The sequence below is a fragment of the Accipiter gentilis genome, chromosome 32 (genome assembly GCF_929443795.1).
Source record: "Accipiter gentilis chromosome 32, bAccGen1.1, whole genome shotgun sequence".
Classification (NCBI taxonomy): Eukaryota; Metazoa; Chordata; class Aves; order Accipitriformes; family Accipitridae; genus Astur; species Astur gentilis.
Window position 1 is genome coordinate 10752303 of NC_064911.1, and position 19444 is coordinate 10771746.

At 40.3% G+C, this 19444-nt stretch overlaps 1 protein-coding gene across 1 annotated transcript in view; it reads left to right on the forward strand.

Moving 5' to 3' along the window:
- The window catches only part of EFHC2 (EF-hand domain containing 2), a 62305-nt gene that overhangs the window by 29724 nt on the left and 13137 nt on the right, over window positions 1-19444 (forward strand). The window contains exons 8-11 of the mRNA XM_049835001.1: window positions 5519-5684; window positions 6657-6799; window positions 11921-12117; window positions 16677-16810. Coding sequence (XP_049690958.1) covers window positions 5519-5684; window positions 6657-6799; window positions 11921-12117; window positions 16677-16810 — 640 coding nt within the window. The remainder of the gene's footprint in view (window positions 1-5518; window positions 5685-6656; window positions 6800-11920; window positions 12118-16676; window positions 16811-19444) is intronic.

Below are 19444 nucleotides of genomic sequence, written 5' to 3' on the forward strand. Positions count from 1 at the left end.
TGTGGCATCAATCCAGCTGTTTGTTACAGTGTTTTCACATTACTCCCCTTCAATTTATACTCTTCTGCCAAAGCCATTAAAGAGGCCGACATTTATTTTTGACTCTGCAGTTTCAGCATAAGTTGCTTGCTGATGGAATTTGCCCTTTAGGAGAATTAAGGGCAGTTTAGATTTCTCTTGAAGTGCATGATTATGATATCTGATATATTTCCAATGTTGGTTTTGCCTGTTTTACTCTTTATACTGTTTGTGAAAAGCAAAGGAGAGCTTTTCCATGGGTAAACAATAGCTAATGCCCTTCAATAGGAAGCTAATGAAGTTACTGTCATCTAGCAGTGCTATGAATGCAAGAGAAAATGCCTTAATGTGTGACATTATCTGTCCAGACTCGCTAGTGCAGCCTTAGAGAAGGAGAAAAATATTCTATAGCCATGTAGGTGTTGTGGTCACCCAGCTGAAATGTGAGCTATACTGATGTGCAGTGGGGTGAAGCTGATACTCGATCTTCTCACTAAATACGGTATCTTAGCACAGAGTTGAGTATGAAGTGTAGAGTTGCGTATAAAGTGTTCTTTCTTAAATAACAGATTGTTCCTGAAGGAGCAAAACCAGTAAAATCTGGTTTCTTACTGATCTTTATTCAGTGTCCCGGCACCTCCCAAGCCTGTCTGCTATGCTTTTTCGCAGCACCCTGTGATCCCTCTCCTGTCCCAGCTCTCCTCGCCCTCCCACCCCCTCATTTCTCAGGCTCCCTCTCTGACCTGCTGCCTGGGCAGAGCAGCGTGCGGGGTGATCGGCTGGCCAGTACATGTGTGCTTTTGGCCAGGCAGCTGCTGCTGGATAACAGCTGACTTCTTGCTTTTCCCTCAGTGGGGGCATTAAAGCCTGCTGCCAATTTTCAGTAGAATCGTCAGAGATCAGAGTCTCTCTGGCGTCTAACTTCTCTGCTACATGTAGTGCAGACTGAGCAGCGGCTTCTAAATATACTTGTGCATTTACAGATGCCTTTTTTCCTCAGGTAACTGGAATAATCATGAAGTAAGACTCTGTAAAAAGAGATTTTCTTTGACTCAGAATAAACACTGGCATGTTTTAGCTGCATGGAAGGTTCTGTGAGCACTAGTTTTTCTTTAATCCTGCATGTAAAAGTTGTGAAGATGGTGGTATTGCCTTATTGTACTTCTTACCTAAACTGTGAGACAGACTCTCACAAAAACCAGGTCTCAGCTGTTTGTTATACATCTCCTCTTATGTATAGAGAACATCATGTTAACAATGTCACCCCTCCAGGTTATCGCCACCTCTTATATTGTCCTAGGCTAGTGGGATTTCTTTTGCCTGTCCTTGGCTGTAATGCTCAGAGGTGTCTGTCCTCTTCCTCTGGAGGTAGAATTTCTTGCCTGCCTGCTATATACTGCTATTCAGTGTGGTTATCACTCTAATCCAAAATATGTAGCACTTGATTCTTCCTTGAAATATGGTTTTATCTAACACATAAGGGTTTTCCTATGGTTCTTTGGCTGAGGGCAGAAGGTAATCTTAGAATGTATACCAAAATCTTACCATGTATATTGAAACTGAAAGCAGAGAAGCTCATTCAAGCTGGTTTAATGCTGCCTCTGCGGCAACAAATTCTTCTTGAGGAATTTTCTCTTTTAGTTTTTCTAAGGCTGTGCTACCTTCAAATTGTTTATATGCTAAAGATGTGGCTGGAGCTGTTTTGTTTCTTGCTGTTCTCACTGCTTGTTCAAATCTCACTCAGGGTTTGCTGTTGTGAGAAAAAGTTACTTGTACTGTGGTACATGTTTGATATACTAGGTGAAATATCTTATGCCCATCTCCTGCTGGGCATCAATTGGTGCAGTAACAAGGGGGTGAAACTGTCCATGGGGAAAATATCTGTGCTATTCTTTCTGGAAGTAGAAATTTGTAATCCTGGACTTTCAATTTACCCTCTACCCACTGTAAATTCACACTGAAAATGTTACAGCCTGGAAGAAGAGAGCATTGATTCCTTTTTCCAGACTGGACAGAGGTAATTTTCTTAAGAAACGGTGATAACCTTGAGAGGAGTGCATTTTATGTGTAATGCAAGTTGTCTGTCTGATTCTCCCCTCGTGGCGTGTGGCAGAGCAAAGATGAAATGAGTTTTGATCTCAGGTATGGCTATTAGTCCACTGCACCTAGCTGGCTGTTCAAAAGTTGCAGAAATGAGTTTTTAACTAGTTTTGTAAACTGTATTTCTCCATGGCAATTTCTTTCTGAATTTCCTCATTCACAGGAGAGAGAATGTGAATATATAATCCTTTAAAATCCTGGAAACTGTGGGTGGCACAAGGCTGGATGTTTGCCTTGTTCTCTTTAGTGAGTCTGAACGAAGCACGGTCATTTTACTTCAGGGAAAGGGTGGGAACCAAAGCGCTCAACTTCTCTTTGGACTCCGTTTACTCCAGGCTTGGGCTGTGAGGGATTTAACATGCTCTCTGGGGCTAACACAATATTCCTCTTAATTTGTAGTTTCCTTCTAGTTTATAAATCTAATTTTCATCCACATGTGCTAAAGTACATACAAAGGGAAATGCTTTAGCATTTCTTAATGAATGCCGTATGCGTGAGTGTTAATGCGCGTACACTGTGACCTGCATGTAAACACATTAGCTTGTCTTTTATCGGTCCAACTGAACGTCCTGGCTTCCCAAACGCTGTTGGCAGGAAGCGCATTACCCGCAACCATGCAAAAAGCTTTGCTTCTGCTGGAACAGGCGCTGCTACAAACCTCCGGGCTTTGAGGGAGACGACATCGGTGCAGGTTAACGTATTACGCGGTTAAAAAACCCGGACGTTAAGGTTTATAAGCAGCATCAAGACCCTCACGGGCAGCAGCCGAGCCCGGACCGCCGCGCCAGGCCCTGAGGGGAGCTGGGGGGCGGGGTCACCGCCTGCCCTGCCGCGCGGCCACTAGGTGGCGCTGTGGGAGCGCGGGAACCGCCCGCTCGGGGCTTCCGCTCCCCCGCGGCCGGCGGGCGGGCAGCCGCGGGTCGGGGCCGGTGGCTGGGCCGGGGCGGGCGGGCCGGGCTTTGCTGTCCGTCTCCGCGGATGTCGATCTGCGTACTGCCCGTAGCAAGAATCGCCTGTGTCTGCCCTGTAACGTGGCAGACTGAAAAATGTCTGGAGAGGCAATTTTTTTTTTTTTTTTTTTTTGGTCACAGACAGTATTTAGAAAACACATGTTTATGTACACACGTACTCTTTCACGGTGAAGGTTGCTTCCGAAATTGCTGAATGGACTTTCTTTTGCATATGGGCCTGGCCTTCGTACTTCTGAATCACAGAGAGGGCACGCGTAGTTTTTATGGAGAAAAATGTTGGCATGGTTTTGCAAAACCCCCTTTTGACTGATTCAGGTGCAAGTATTAGCTTTTCGAATCGGACTGGGTTCTTCTAAGAGGTAAAGGCCAAAGGAGATCTCATAGCGTTTTCAAGTTAAAGAAAAACTGACATCTGAATGCTTTCTATGTATTTCAACTTCATACTGCTGTTAGACGTCAGATTTTAAGAGAGTATGTTGCTTTGATCTTGCGATATAGCCATGTTTAAAACATTTTAATCATGAACCAATGCAGAAAATGTTCCAAGTGACAGCAGTTTTGTCCTTCTCCTCTATTTGCACTGAAACCCGTGCTGCAAGTTGAGGCTATTCGTGTCACTTCAGTTCTGGGTACAAAAGTTAAGTTTTAAAGAAAAACCCTTTATTTCATGGGATCCACTTTTATACACCGGCCACTTGCGTCACTCTTTGCCCCCTGGGCTGTGGTTTGTGATTCCAGTTTGCCTCATGTGTTTGTCTTTCACTTACTAGCCCAGCCAGCTCTCCCTTCTTCGGGGCAGGGTCTCCAGCACACCCAGATGTGGAGGTGATGCTGCTCTACATGGGCAGTGCTGCACCAGTTGGCTTTCACCTTCTTGTTTTGCACCTGTGTTGGCATGGGAAGGGCTCTGTGGGTTGTGGGACACAGCAAACTGGGCTTGGCACCACAGCAAAGAGGGCCAGCCGCAGCCTGGGCTGCCCCAAAATCGAGCAAAGTGACTATCGCCCTCTGCTCAGCACTCGTTAGACCTCATCAAGGTACTGTGTCACCTTTTGGATCTACCAGGACAGGAAAGACATGGACCAGCCGGGGTGAGTTCAGGCGAGGCCCCAGGATGGTCAGGGCTGAGGAATACCCGAGGGAGCAGGGCTTGCTTAGCCCGGGAAGGGCCCTGAGCAGCCGCCTGCACCCACCCATGGGGAGGTTGCCGAGACCAGGCAGCCCAGCTCTTCGCAGGGGTACGCGGCGGGAGGACGCGAGACAACATGCATAGTGGAAACAAGAGGCTCAGGGTTGGGTATCAGGAAAAGCTTTCCTCCCTGGGGCAGGCTGCGCAGCCTCCATCCCGGCAGGTATCAAACCCGAACTGGACACAGCTCGGAGCAGCCTGGTCTGGCCTGGGGCTGACCCAGTCCTGAGCAGGAGACCACGCTAGAGACCTCCCGAGGTCCTGTCCAACCTGAATTATCCTGTGTTCCTATGATTTATATCTTCATTTGCCTCAGGTCTGCCCATTTACTTTCTCCCACGTACAAGTTACTTTTTTCCTCTCACCGTTTCCATTTTCCATTAACCTTATTTAACCAGCAGACTGTATTACTCTCTTGAAGTTTTACATGAACCCCACTGGCAGCTGGCAGCTGTGTTGCAGCGAAAGTGCGGTGCAGGGAGGCAACAAGGGGCCAAATGGTACCGCAAGATTTTCACCAAGAGAGGAGTGAGGAGGGACCATAGGGCAGCAGAGCTTTTGGGAACAACCACTATGGGAAGTGAGTGCAGGTCCCTGACCAGACATGTCTCTGCTGGGTCAGGAGAGCTCCTGCTATATACGTGGGATAGTCAGGACCATTGATCACTGTGAGGAAAGACTTGAGACTGGGGAAAATGAGGAATAACAAAGCTTCCGAAACTCTGGGTGAAGTGAGATATGGACTGAAGCTATTGGCTTCAACGTACCAAAATCTTCTCGTATATGTCTGATTTAAATAATGAATAAAATTTTATTTATTTATGTATTTGTTTTCCTCTGACAAAAAGCAGAGGGCAGGAAACTCATAAGCCAAGTATTTACTTAATCATGTTGTCTCAAAGGATAAAACTGAAAAATTAATTTAGAGTTGTTAATCTATTATTTTATCCCATTTTGAAACTATATTTGTCTTTCCTTTTGCCTGTGTACCTTAATGATATTTGTCAAACATTTTAAGATTATAGATGAAATCCTGAAACACTTGAAGAAACAGTAATTTCGCTGTTGGCTTCTATAGAGTCTTTTTCTACCTTGTAACAGTAGGAGGGATCCTGGTTTGACTTTGATCAGTGCTCTGTTACAGAAATAGGCTAATAAGTATTCGTACTGGAAGTTTAAATCCTTAGTAGAATGGCTTCATCAGAACAGTAATAAATAAGTTTTGCTGTCTTTGTTGTAGAGGATTTCACCCCAGTTCCATATAAGGCTCTACCACCTCCAAAACCAGAAAAAAAGTTTCCTCCTTATACTGGATTTGGTTCTGAAGAGGATTCGCTGTGCTCTTGTATGGGTCTGCTTCCCAAGCCTCCCCAAAGAGATTTCAAGAAATTCATGGAAAAAGACAGGTATTTCAGTGAAAAATATTTCTAACTTTTTAAAATGATGTCTTTTTGTGAAGGAGATAAATATTAAGTAGGAAAGTCATTTTTTCAGCAAAATATGCAGCTCATTAGACTTTTAACGGACAGGTGCATGAGGACTGGTTTAGTGACACGGTACTCCAATTTTCTCCAAACTCAGCAAAATTTCAGTGGGAGTTTGATGGAAGTCTTAGTCCAGGAATTAGTCAGGAATTTTATATGCTTCAGCAGTCCAACACCAATTTGTTTTTCTGTTTGACTTTCTGGCATTTACTTTTTTTGTCTGCTGAATTTCATGCAGTTTACTGGAGCAATATTAAAGCAGTAACCCTTTACTTTCCATTACAAAATGGTTTGTCAGGCAGTGGTTGTTGAAGCCTAAGTGGAAAGCCAAGTCACATGCTAGAGATTCACCTGTAGAACCTCTGTAAAAGAAGAAAGCTATTAGAAAAAGGCTTGGAAATGTATTGATAGTGCATATAGGCATATAGCAGTACAGTAAATAATTTAAACCACAATCACTTCACAAATATCCAACTAGTAAGATCATCTGGTGGGCCTGATTTTGTGGAGGTAATCCTAGTAAGTATTGCTATTCAGAATTTGATTTAAAAAATATTCATACCTAAATGTGTTCTTTCTTTATAAATTTTCTGGAAAGAAACTTGGAGTTTGATCTGCAACTGAATTTGAATACAAATTCATTCCAGACCTGTGGCAAAGCAGTAATTTTCGCCTGAAAATGATTCCTTTCTGTCTGGCTGACTCTAGCTGGTTCTGTTAATTTAAGCTGAAAATGGTTTTTGACGAAGTAGGGAATCTTATGCCATTTCCCTTCGTGGTCCAGGAATAACACAATTAATGTATGTTACAAAACTCAGGAGAATACATATCTTAGTGATGAAAACTTTTTTCATACTCTGTTTTTGATTTCTTACCTCTTCTTTTGCTTTTTAGAAGTGGCATGGAAAGTAACATACTGCGCTTTCTTGCAAAATTCGTCACAGATAGTCCTATTGACAAGGATCGGAAATTCATTATTTCCTACTTCCTGAGTGATGACACCATTTCAGTTTTTGAACATATACAGCGAAACACAGGTAAGATGTAGTAATGTCTTGCAATCAGCCCCCGTTGCCCTGCTCATTTGATTAAAGTTTACAGTAAACATTGTGGCCAGACTCAGCACTAGCAGAAGCAGGGATGTGGATTTTTAAATGCAATGGGAATTACATCAGCAGGTCTACTGCATTATTTTGCATAGCTGTATGTCATAGTAATTTATAATCTTCATCACTCAGAATAATGTTGTTCATTGTATGACAGTACTTCACAATATCCTTTGGGAATAGGAAGTTTAATGCATTAGAACTTTTATTACATTTTAATATGCAAATTTGGCCTTTAAACTTTTGCTTTGGTTGTGGATAACATACAGGAATGTATTGTAACTGATGATAAATAGGGACAGGAAACGTAAGACATCAAGAATGAAAGAGTAAATCCTTTGTTTTGCAAGATTGTGTTATGGTGTTATGAAACCTGTATAGCATCCATTGTATAGAAGCAGCTTGTGAGAGCAAAACATCTGCGATTTTTTAACATACTTTATCATTAATCATGTAGTGTTGAGCATATAAAGAGTGAAGATTGCCCTGTGCTAGTGTCTGTACATGCGTGTGTGTGTGTATGTATATAATACTGAACTGAATTTCAAGGGCCAGACTGCCAGTGTTTAATGACAGATGCTCTGTTACTTCTCAGTTGCTTGATCACATTTATCCTATTGCTGGGGCATGGTCACCCAGTGTTGTCATGGTTAAATTCTTTTCACCACTGTTGTTGGCTGCCTCCAACTGAGGATATGAAAGGTTTTGTGATTTTCAAGCATCTTTTTATGTCCGTGGAGGGTCTTGTGCATGGATGGAAGAACACAGCACTGAGAAGGATGTCAGTAAGTCATTCTGTAACTCGGAGAGATAGGGAGGCCTTGGCTAGGCATGACCCTGCTGGAGAAATTAGTGTATTTCTGTGAAGCCCACAGAACATCTGCAGCAACAGTTTCAGAACAGTTGACATCCAGGAGTGCTCTGGCACCTCTCAACATGTGCAGTCAAAGGACTGACTCTTAAAAGCTGCTGTCAGCCTCTGATAAAACCACAGAGAGAAAAAAAAATCAGGAAATCACATTCTCTCAGAGGCAAGAGAAAAAGAGTAATAGAAGGTTTCCTTAGTTACCATGTTAGGCTCTTGTGGAACCTTGTGACTAGCTCTTTCGATACTGCTTGAATTGCCCTGTATTGGCTTCTTGGCACAGAGCACCTTAGTATGGTATTTCAAGTACGCCCTGCAGTGGCGACCAGCTCACTGTCTAGAGCAAAGACTGTCCTAGGGAGGACTGTTCACTCCCCTTTGCTTCAGGGTCTGGTGCCAGCGGTTGACTTTCTGAGGTCCAGTTTTTCAGCTTACAGTTAAGGACTAAATATTCTTGCAACCCTACGTTTAAGCCTTTACTGAAAATTATTTCTGATGTTAATCCTTCTCAGACTTATGATGAACATCACATCCATAAAAAATGAAGGTGTGGTGAATATCTAGACCCTTCTGTATCCCCAGAGAACTATTTCTGTGCCAGTGATACTACTAAGTAATTTTGAATACCCTGCACATTTTCAATGCAAAGAACTTCTAATGGCATCTCTGCTTGTATCCAACTATATTAACAATGCATAAATAGGGACCTCACCCTCAACTAAAATACAAGCAATTCTCTGAGAAATGTTTTGAAAATGCGTAGAGTTACCTGCCTAGGCTTCAATGAGCATTCCCAGTTAGCCCCGCTCCATTGCAACATCAAGATTAAGCACTGTTTTTGGCAGCAGTGTCCTGTCATCATTATTTTACTAGTTTCCCACCATCCAGTGGCCTGTAATTTATGCAGCTTCTTTTATTACAGCTAAAGACACATACACTTATGTATATATTTATTATGTAATGCTGCTGAGAGCCTCAAGGGCAGCTCAGTTCCCCACTAGTGAATGACATGTTTGATTGGCATTCTTTATGTCTGGAGACATAAAGGATGTTAAGGGTACAGCTGCACTGTTAAATTAAAGAAGTCCAGGGAACAGTTTGAATCTTGGACCCCAATCATATATATTGCCTGTTCGGTCATTCCTGGTTCTCCTTTGCACCATTCCAACTAGACAAGGCTCCAGAGAGCCTGGGGCCCCTCCTGGGGGATGCTAAACTCCAGAAACTCTCCTACAAGGCAGTAAGGACAGGGCTGCACCAGGTTTGGCTTGCTCCACCCTTATCAGTCATCTAACACTATCCCAGGAGGTTTTGCACACTCAAAAATTCAGGTCCTTCTACCACATCCAGGGGCTACAAAACATGCCCTCAGTTCTATGCTGTAAAACACCACTCTGTTGGACTGCAGCACAGCCCTCACATACCTTCAAACGGTTTGAACACGCAAAAATAATAGCTGTGTCTTAAGATCCCAGATTTATCACATAGCACCCAGAGCAAAGCCAGAGCCACACACTGTGGAATGCAGATGTGGTCAGTTGCTCAGGCTCTCAACAGCATGGGTGCCAGGCCAGAGATTGCTTCCTGGCTTCCTTTTATTTTGGAATGAGAATATATGCTGGCATTACAGCTGGGAGCCCCTTGACCATTGCTAGTCAAACAAAATGTGAAACAATAAGTGGGCAAGTTCGCATACCAACAATAACAAATGCTTTAAGATGCATATGAAAGGCAAGTATCTGTAAATGGGTTTTTAAGTTCCCTGGGATGTTAAAGTGGATGGAGTAGCTGACTTTCAGAGGTGGTAGAAAGGTGAAGTGGAAGGATGTGGCTAAGAACTGGCCATTGGAGAGTAGTGAGAACAGCCTTGAAGAGACAGGATAAGAAGCATGGATGGGGGCTTGGGAGGGGTAGAGCAGCAGTTGGAAAGCCTCCTGGGATTGCAGAAGTTTCTTTCTTCCCACCTTCCTTCTTTTCTTTTTTCTCCCTTTCTCTTCTCTCTCTCGCTATCCCTCCCTCATTTTAGTCATGTCTGAAGGAAAAGTGAACGTGTTTCGTTGAGGTTAAGAATGAGAAGGCTTTGCAGAGGTCAGATAAGAGCAGCTAGGAAAAAGGAGTAAGGCATGCAAAATGGGAGCAAGAAGAACATTCATGTGTGAGAAGGAAAAGTGTTGAAGTGGATGGGGTGAGAGAAGAGTAAGTTTGAGCACATCTTAGAGAGGGGATGAGTTAAAACAGTAAATTACTCCCAAAATAACAACTTGGCCATCCCTTTTGTGCACAGGTTCAAAGGGCTATTTTTGCCTTTTTATTTGCATGAATTGATAGCAATTGGCAAGTAAAAATGTTTCAGATTGCAGTCCTAAAATGGAATTAATAAGTTGCTCATACTTTTCTCAGTCCAGCAACCTGAAGGTTGTAGACAAGTACTTCACACTATTACTAACACTGTGAAACTGTATTTGAAATGCACAGGGCTGGACATCTTGAAGCACTTTTTGAGATGGGGGTCAAAGCATGAGAACTTTGGCTCCCCATGCAGAAGATCACAGCCCCTTTTTTACTCAGCGTAAGACCAAGCCAACAGCTGTACAAACACCTGCAAAGTCTGATCTGATCTTAATGGAAGCGGGTCTTTGGTTGTGGTGTTTATTTTGTGCTTTGAGCCTGGCTCTTGTAGATTTCCATCAAAATTTCTCATCAAGTTTCAGTGTAAAATCTCTAACCTAATAAGATATTTTTGGTTGTTTTCCTTTATACCTCTTGAAATGTACTAACTCGTAACATTTAAAAAACAATTATGGGACAGATGTATTAAGGTAAGTTTCCAATCTAAGTGCACAGTTGCAGGGAAATAGACAAGAGTGAAGTTCCAATCTTACAGAGACCAGTTCTGTTTAAATATTACAAACAGTTACCAGGATTATATAATCTAAAATTTCATATTTGTTTTAATAGCTAGTTGAAAAGGAATGTATTGAGATTAGTTACATTAGTGATTTGAATTGTGTTTTGATCTGACAATTACCATAGTGTGGTTTTTGTCTTTTGCTTTTATGGTGCTAGTAAAGCAATTAAGACAGCCATCTGACCCAAAATCTGGTTTAATAAGTAGTTTGGATTTCACATTAATTTATAATTTTGACTATAAAAGGCATTTTATTACGCTGTTCATCAGCCTTTTATTGGACTTGCATCACTACCTAATATGTAAGACATCATTAAACGTTACTGAAGTATGCTTTTTGGCTTTGGAAGCTCAAATATAAACAGGAAAAGAACCCTCAGCACTCCAGAGTTGTTGTAGGGCACACATGATGAAACTAAACATGTAACAATGTTTTCTAGAAAGCTTGGTACGTGCAGTGCAATCTTGTGGATTATCCAGAAGATATTACTGGAAAGCGAAATGTTCCTTGTGGATTATCCAGAAGATATTACTGGAAATGTTCCTTGTGGGTTATCCAGAAGATACTACTGGAAAGCAAAGCATTCCTTTTAGTATCTTACTTACCCTTGAGCACTGCGTGCAGTTTCCAGTGGCACAAATAAAATCATTATAATGTGAAAAGAAATAATGTGACATACCCAGCTCACAAAGGAAATAACAGATCGCAGTTAAGTTGCATTGGCAGAACAGTGTGTAGAAGATAGTGTCATGTCACTCCTACTTTTTTTTAACATTCAAAAGCCCTTAAAAACAAATTAGAACTACAGTGCACCAGAATTCATGATCTTCGTAGGACGGTGCTATCCTAAGTTGTGAATTTTTTTTTTCTTTTTCGCTTTAACAGTTCAAGGATAATTGCCTGCATCTTACATTTTGCATCTTATGTTTCTCAAGGGTCAGTCCCAAGGCTGACGACAGGGTTATGGGAACGATTTGAAGAGGCACATTTCTGTCCTATTTTAAAGAAAAGAAAAAAAGGGAAGGTGTTTGGCAGGCATTCAAATGAGACATGTCACAGAATATGCACAATGTAACTGTTGCTGTGGACACTGGCAGAGACAGTTCTTTAGCAACCAGAGGGAGTGGGAGAGTGTATTATGAGACAAGAAACTCAGGGATGAAAACTAATATTTAAATACAAACCAGCTGGTTTGGGGTGTCTTTTCGGTTTTCTTTTGTGTTTTTTTTTTCCCCCAAGTAAAGCCACAATTAATTATTTACAATTCTATCCCCATAGGGATACTTGGTGGGAAGTTCTTGGAAAGAGGTCGCATTAAGAAGCCTGGGCAGGAGCTCTTTAAGAGTGAGCCATCTGAATACTTCAAGGCTCAGAATCTGTTTGTTGGAGCCAAAGTTTGTTTCCATGGTCACAACTTTCTTTTGGTGGATGCTGATGAGTACACATTCAACTACATGGAGAAGCATGCAAATGAGGTGAAGCAGGCTCTTGTTATTTTCTGTTATCTTTAAGGACTGTACTTTATCTATATATTTTTCAGAATTATTTATACCTAGTTTCTTCATCAAAGTTCACAGCCCAGTACTCTCTGTCTAGCAGTGGATTTAGGAGATGTTAGCTAGGGAGTGCACAGAAGCCTAGCCACTCTTCGCTGTCCATTCCCCTTCTACTTTCTCAGCATCCATTCTCACTGTATTAGAGGTTGTTAGAAGGTATATCCCTGCCTATTCTTTCTTGAGACTGTGGACCTCTTGTCCCTGAATTCATGTAACCCTTGTTGAACCTACAGATACTGTCTGCTTCCACAGCTTCCTGTGGCAGCAAGTTGAAAAGTTCACTGCTTACTATGTAAAAAAAAAAAAAAGAGATGATAAAAAAAGTAAGTATCTCTTATCTGTTTTAAACGAACCTCCTACTAGTTTCAAGGCCAGTTCTAGTGTTCTGGGGTTTCATGAAGATCCCCATTCACCTTATGCACCACCTTCATAATTTTGTAAATCTCAGACGTTCTTCCCCCCCCAGCCTAATCCTATCTAATTACGAGTCTCACCCTTTTTAGTCTGTCCTTGCAAAGCAACTGTGAGATGTGGAGACTGGAACGGTGCACAGTACTCAAGATGTGGGCACATCCAGTTTAGAGTCTTACCAATGAGGCTGTTATATTCCCTGATTTGATTTTTTGGCTTCATACATATTTATCTGCCAAAACATTTCCCTTGTAATATTAGAAATTCATATCACAGTCAGGAATTCAAGCTTACAGTTTGTACTGAGTTTCACTACCTTTTGGTGTTGCCTTTAGAGGGCAGAGCAACAATAAATAGAGCTGGCGTGCCTCGGCTGATGTATACTTCATGCTACCAGTCATTACAGAAATGACTGGTAAAGAAGCCCTCATTCACCAAAGCCAGAAATGTATCCAGTAGGAGGAAATTGATTGTCTTACAGCAATTGTCACAGAGGTCAAGAAAGAAAGGATACAGGGATGGAGAACTACAGAAGAGTCACAGAGTGTTTTGTGGGATTTTATGTTGGTTTGGTAAGAAATGTAGATTTTTTAGGTTTTTTATTATTATTATTATTATTTTTTACAATGAAGTTTGTGCTGCGATATTTGAATAGATTTACCCTGGTATACTTGGAAATTCCTGTTATGTGCAGCTCTGACCCGGTCAGTCTGAGACGCATCTTAAGAATGCATCCGCTCAGGAGCCAAGGCATTTCTGCATCATGATCCCTCTTCTGGATTGTTGCTTTGTCAGTGTGATCTTGAACATCAGCCTTTGGATTAGACTGTGCTGTGAGGACTTTGGGGTAGTGCATAGGGTTGATAGCTCATGGTGGCGTGGCAGCATGAATGGTGCCCTTGGCGGACCTTCTGCAGAGCTGCCATTTGCATGGGCTTGTTGAGAGTACCCCTAGGGAAAATATCCAGGAGCGTTTATCCTCTGCCCATTTGTCCAGACCTTTTGTGGATGGAGAAGGGTAAAGGTTCTTAGTGCAAGTTTTAATTGTTCCCTGTCTGCTGGCTCACCGAAGTGAATGAACCTGCACGGCTCCCAAGACACCAGTAGGCCTAGCACGGTTTTAGGGACTGCGAGTCTTGATGCCATTGTGCTGCTGAGGCAGAGGTAGATGCAACCTGACCCTGTGCTGCCTTTGGGCCACACGTACTGTTCTCACTCAAATGAAAATAGCAGAACGGTGTGATTTCTTTGTAAATTAATGTGGAGTTAGCACCACCTGCCTTCCCCAGAATAATGAGGAAGGTCTGCAAAATGCTCGTTGATGTAAAATGCTACAACTGCTAAATGCTTTAAGCAGTAAAATACAAAGCTATATACATTACGTTTTCCTACTGCTGGACTGTTTCTCCTCCTGGTAGAATCAAAGCCAAAGCTATTCTCCAAAATGCAGTACACATCATTAGATTGTAAATGTTCTTTGGAACTGCTGTTTGCATAGATTATCTTGGATCAAACAGGTGAGATCTTAGTTTTCCAGACTGAATGACTGTATATTATCAAAATAAAATCTGCAAAATGGGAAGAAGCAACACTAAAAATACTTCTTGAAAGTGAATTTTGAAATGTTCTTTGCACAGTTAAGATTTTAAAACAGCTGGTAGATAAAAAGGTTTATTCTCCCAATGATAGATGCTTTATTCACATCCTCTGAACAGAGCTCCAGAAGTAAAGACACACCTTGTTTGCCTCAGTTCATCAGGGGATTGCATACTCAAATCACAAGAACTTCAACAATTATTGGAGAAGAGCAGAGCTGGAAGATGGTTTGAAGAAGGGGAAACAATTTTAAGATGACTATTGTTCAGTTATTTCTAAAATTAGAAAATAAATAATTTTCCTTCTAAATAGACAGAGGTTTCCTTTCAGAGGAACACATCAGTATGTTTTCTGAAAACTGGTGAAATAAATCCAGGTGGAATGTTTTTCTTCTGGAAAATGACATTTTGACCACATGTCTATAGGCTTATGTTGATTTAGATGAAACTTTGATAATCATAGCCCAGGTGGGAATTCATTTTGCTATCATTGAAACATTTCTTTGATACCATATGAGATATTTGAAAAGTTTTAATTTTCTGTTTCAAAATTGTATTTATTATATTGTTTTTAAGTTACGGGGAGAGAAGAATCATTGAGTCTTGTCATTTTGATTGCTACCTATACTGAAAGTAACTTTAAGGATCTAATTCTCAAACCTTTTCAACACTTTTAGTTTCTTTTCCAATTTCAGGAAAAAAAAGATGTATTTAGAAAATGTAAATTTGCTTGCAAAACAGAACGTGTGTTGTGCACAGTCCTACTGGTATTATCCAGGTTTGGGGAGGACTCTTTGAAACAAGGCATCACTGTGCCTCCTTGGAAATGAATTTATCATCACTGAAACAGTCTCAATTGTTCAAAATTTGCAGTCTTCTGCAGCACAAACATGCAGGTTGATTTTACTTCCACTGAATTCAACATCATAACCTCTGACTTAAGCAAGACAATCAAACAAAACTAGATTGTGACTACTAGCGTGTCAGGAATTACATGAAAAGGGGGGAAAGCGGGTAAAGAGTTATTGCCATGCTGCGTGGATACTCGATGTCTATGTAGGTGTTTGGAATATGTAGTTTAGAAAAAAGATGTAAAAATAACTGCTTTGATAATGTAGAGAAGACAGGTTTTTAAATAGACAGAACACTTTGTCCGTCTTTAAATACTCTGCTCATTGATGCCTTCTGCCCAGTCTTTCTTCAATCTCTCTTCCTTGCTTTTTCAGCCAAAAGCTGTGTGCGTATGGCCCAAACAGTAACAGCTTGGGGAGGGGCCTGAAAAAGTTGCTGTCTCTGAAACGTTTTGGTTGCTGGTCCAGCTGCTCCACACCACTGCCTTGCATGGCATTTTTGCATGCCAGGACTGTACCTGGAGCTTTGGCATAGGCAGCAATTGTCTTCTCTAAATCCGAGCATGTAACCTGTAACCACTGGTGTATTAATTAAACTTGGATCAATTTGTACTGCGCTGGCAGTGTCATAGGGGCTTCAAATACCATTTTCTGGATCCCTTTGAACTGATACAAAGCTGTAGACAGTCTTCAGCATAATTGGGAGTGAGGCCCAATCTCTGTTGTGATTAGGTCCTTAATACCAGTCATACCAAATTTCAAATAATTGCTAGTTAAAAAAACATTGCTTACTGGAAGAAATGAGAGAAAACTATTTTAAGACAGTTCATTGTGCTTTGTAAGTTAGGTAGAGTGTGATAGATGTAAGGACATATCAGATACTCATACTTGGACTCAACCCCGATTTAATGACTAAATACATAGATGTTTTATGTTAAAAAAAAGCATAGCAAATAAATCTTTTGTAGAGTTCTAACACAACAATCTGAATATAGGGTGGAATCCTTCGTGTTGCAGTTCTGTTTATCTAAATTCAAATTTATTTTAATGGCCTATTTAGGAAGAAATAAGCATTCTTCTTCCATGACAGGAAAAATCAGTTCCTAACAAATTTCCAGTCTGCTAATTCTGAGTGTATAAGACAACATAGTCTAATATGAATATCTATTGAAGCAGTTCATTAGAGCCAACTGTGAAAAGATTAATTTTAATTTGGTGAAATTTATTAATTGAGAATTAAGTGAGGTGTACCAACATAAAATGAGGACCAAGTTATTAGAACTGTACTTTAAATGTTTCTACTTTTTCTTTGACAATACAATGTGTGAAGCAAAAGTGGATGTCCTTTTATGTGGCTGGAATAAGCTTTCTGAGTGTGCATGATGTGATGATTTTTGTTTAATTTTTTATATTCTCAGTAGGAAGCAATTTTTTTCACTAGCAAGCTTTCCTCCAAATGTACCACAGTGTTGATTTATGCATTTGAAGTGAGACAATGAATAAACTAATGATACTTAGTGGTTCAGCATTGCCCTGCATCATGACAACTCTTGCTGGTACATGCATAGTTGGTTGCATAGTGCTTTTCTCTCTAACCTATGTCTTGCTTTCCTCTGTTAAGTTCTCCATGGCTGATATTGGTGTCATCCTTAAGAAACTGAAAGACATAACCGAATCTCGTTCCCGAGAAATCAGACAGGTGTTTGCAGCCACTGACCCTGAGCATACCAAGGTGATTCAGTATGACCCTTTTAGGTAAGACAGGGGATTTTGTTTTTTAATATTTAATGAAGGCACATTCCCCAAAAATGTATAGAGCATGACTGTTTCTTGATGCTTTCTGTACATGTTAGCTGAAAAATGGCATAAATTTGTTTTGCATTTACTTGGAGACGTGTGAAAAAAAGTGAATCCATGCCCCAGGAAAAAAGAGAAATGTGATAGTTTCAAGTAAGCTGAAAAGCACAACTAAAATCTGTCTACCTTTTATGGAGCTGGCATAGGGTGTTGAGAAGAAAGGCAAGCCTGCAGTAACATGTACACTGAAGGATAAAGAAAAGTCCACCCTGAGAGTCAAAAAAATTAATTAGTTGTTTTGAAATTCAAGAAGGAATGTTTGAGTTGCCTCCTGAAAATGGTGTTATTTGGGTTTTGAATAATTGATAAAGAGAGTCTTCATGGAATCGAGGTGTATTGAAATTACAGAATGCAGTTGTAAGCATCTTTAAAAAAGACTGGAAAGCAGTAGCGAGAGCAATAATTAATGCTTGGATAGTAATTTTACTGTAGATGGGGGGGGGGGTGGAAATCTGGATTCTGGCAATGATCCAGATATGGCAATGGGAAATGTATAGATACTTGAAAGAAGATCATGCTCAAATGTAAGCTGATTTCAGTTTATCCCACAGCCAGAATACTTAAGCGTATGAACTGTGTTGGGTACTGGTAAAGTTAATGTTGTGGAACAGAGGAGGAAATTTTACCTAGAAGCATTTGATTTTCACAGTGGTAATACGCTATGTATTTAGGAACTGTCATAATAACTAAAGCATATAAATAGATGTATATTGTGTGGAATGTCATCCCTATAGGAATGTTAACTAAGGCAGAAATTGCTTCTGAAATATCTTGGAAGAGATATAGATCAGCAGAAGGTTCTTCCATCAGTTCAAAGTAGAAGTAGTGAGAAATGAAAACAAACTGGTATTCAGAAATGAAAGATAAGTGATTAAAAGGTAGGATTTAAACTAAAAGGAGCCATAGTTATTGGCAGCTTTGGGTCAAAATATTTCTAGACTCAGGTATTTTACTCAACAGAAGCAAGATTTTGAATTGTTAATTGCATTAAGAGGGAAAATGTTATTACTAGAGTAAGAAGGGGAGAAAATTGAAAGTTAATGTATGTCTGGAGAAACTTTATAGCACTTGGAAAAGGGTTTTAATTTATATGCACAATAACTGTGTGAAATCAAATAATTATGGTTTTAATTCAAATTATGAAATAATCATCTGTAAAACTTCATTTTCTTATAGGCACTAAGAACAGGTCAAAGTTTTGGAACATTTGCATGATGAAAATTGGTGGAGCAAACTTTTAGAAGGGATGAGTGTGCTTTAAACAGCAGGGAAAGATTTTTATTTTATCAGGAAGAGGCTCAGTTGAGTATAAATTTAATCACAGTCGTATTCTGTGCAGCTGTGAACAGCCTAGCTATTTAATTTAGGGTGGTGCTGTTCTGTGGCATGGAGTAAGATATGTCTAGTCATATGGTAGTGAGGCACTTGGTTTCAGCAACAAAAATGCAGTAGCCCTCTCCATAAGCAAGAGAGAAAGCAGGGGAACTCATTAATAAATGTTTTCTTGGCCTCAGTGCTCACCTGGGCCAGCCTGAGCACCTACTAATGGTCTATATCCCTCCTGTGGTGGGACTGCAGAGGGTCTAACAGGGAGCATTCACGCTGCCAGAGAAAGAATTTGCCTTTATGGAACATTTAACTTCTGTGCTTTATAGTATTTTGTTTCTGTTCATTCATATTATACCCAGTAATCTAAAGGCTCTCTTCTTTTTATTATCCATGTATCTTATTTTAGAACAAAAGAAACATTTTTAATGACAAAGATGAGAGCACTCTTTGCACCTATGAAAAGTCAAAGATATTTTTTGTGAAAAGAATATGTACTTTTCTTTCAGTTTTGTATTTTCTTGCGTACATCACTGTTTATTTTTAATCTGTCATGGCATTTCATGATTATAACTAACTACAAATGATTATTTTTAGTACAGGCAATTATCTGTGTGACAGCTTCAACCAACATGATAATCCTCTTTTCTTATCTTAAATATAGCTAAAGCTTTACTGTGCTCTGAATTTGCTTGTTCAGATTTCTTCCTTTCTACCTCTGTAATTTTATATGAGCTGCATTTAAAAATACACCTCTAAGTATGATGAAGTGAAGCAGAATTGTAGTTATACAGTTTACTTTAACTACATTCAGAACCCAAATCTACAGCTCATCATCCAGGAAATAAATACATTGTGTACACTGAAGCTATCACCCAAGCTATCGTTAAAACTATTGAAAGCTTTGTTAAAAAGAGAAGAAAAAAACCCCTAAAACTTAGATGCCTGTGCATCACATGATCCTATCCAGACTGCTTTTTCTCATAAGCTACTGCAAGACCACTGTTAGAGACAAAGAACCATGTGGGTTTAACAAAGATGCCTGTCTTCAATTCAGCTTGAGAAAGAGCTCTCTTAAGCAGTTAATTATTATTTCTTCTTTCTTTACCAAATTCAGATTGCAATCTGTCTTATTCTTCTGCAACAACAACAACAAAAAGTAAAACAAAAGATAACTAAGCTGTGGGAACAATTGTTGCAGCTTGT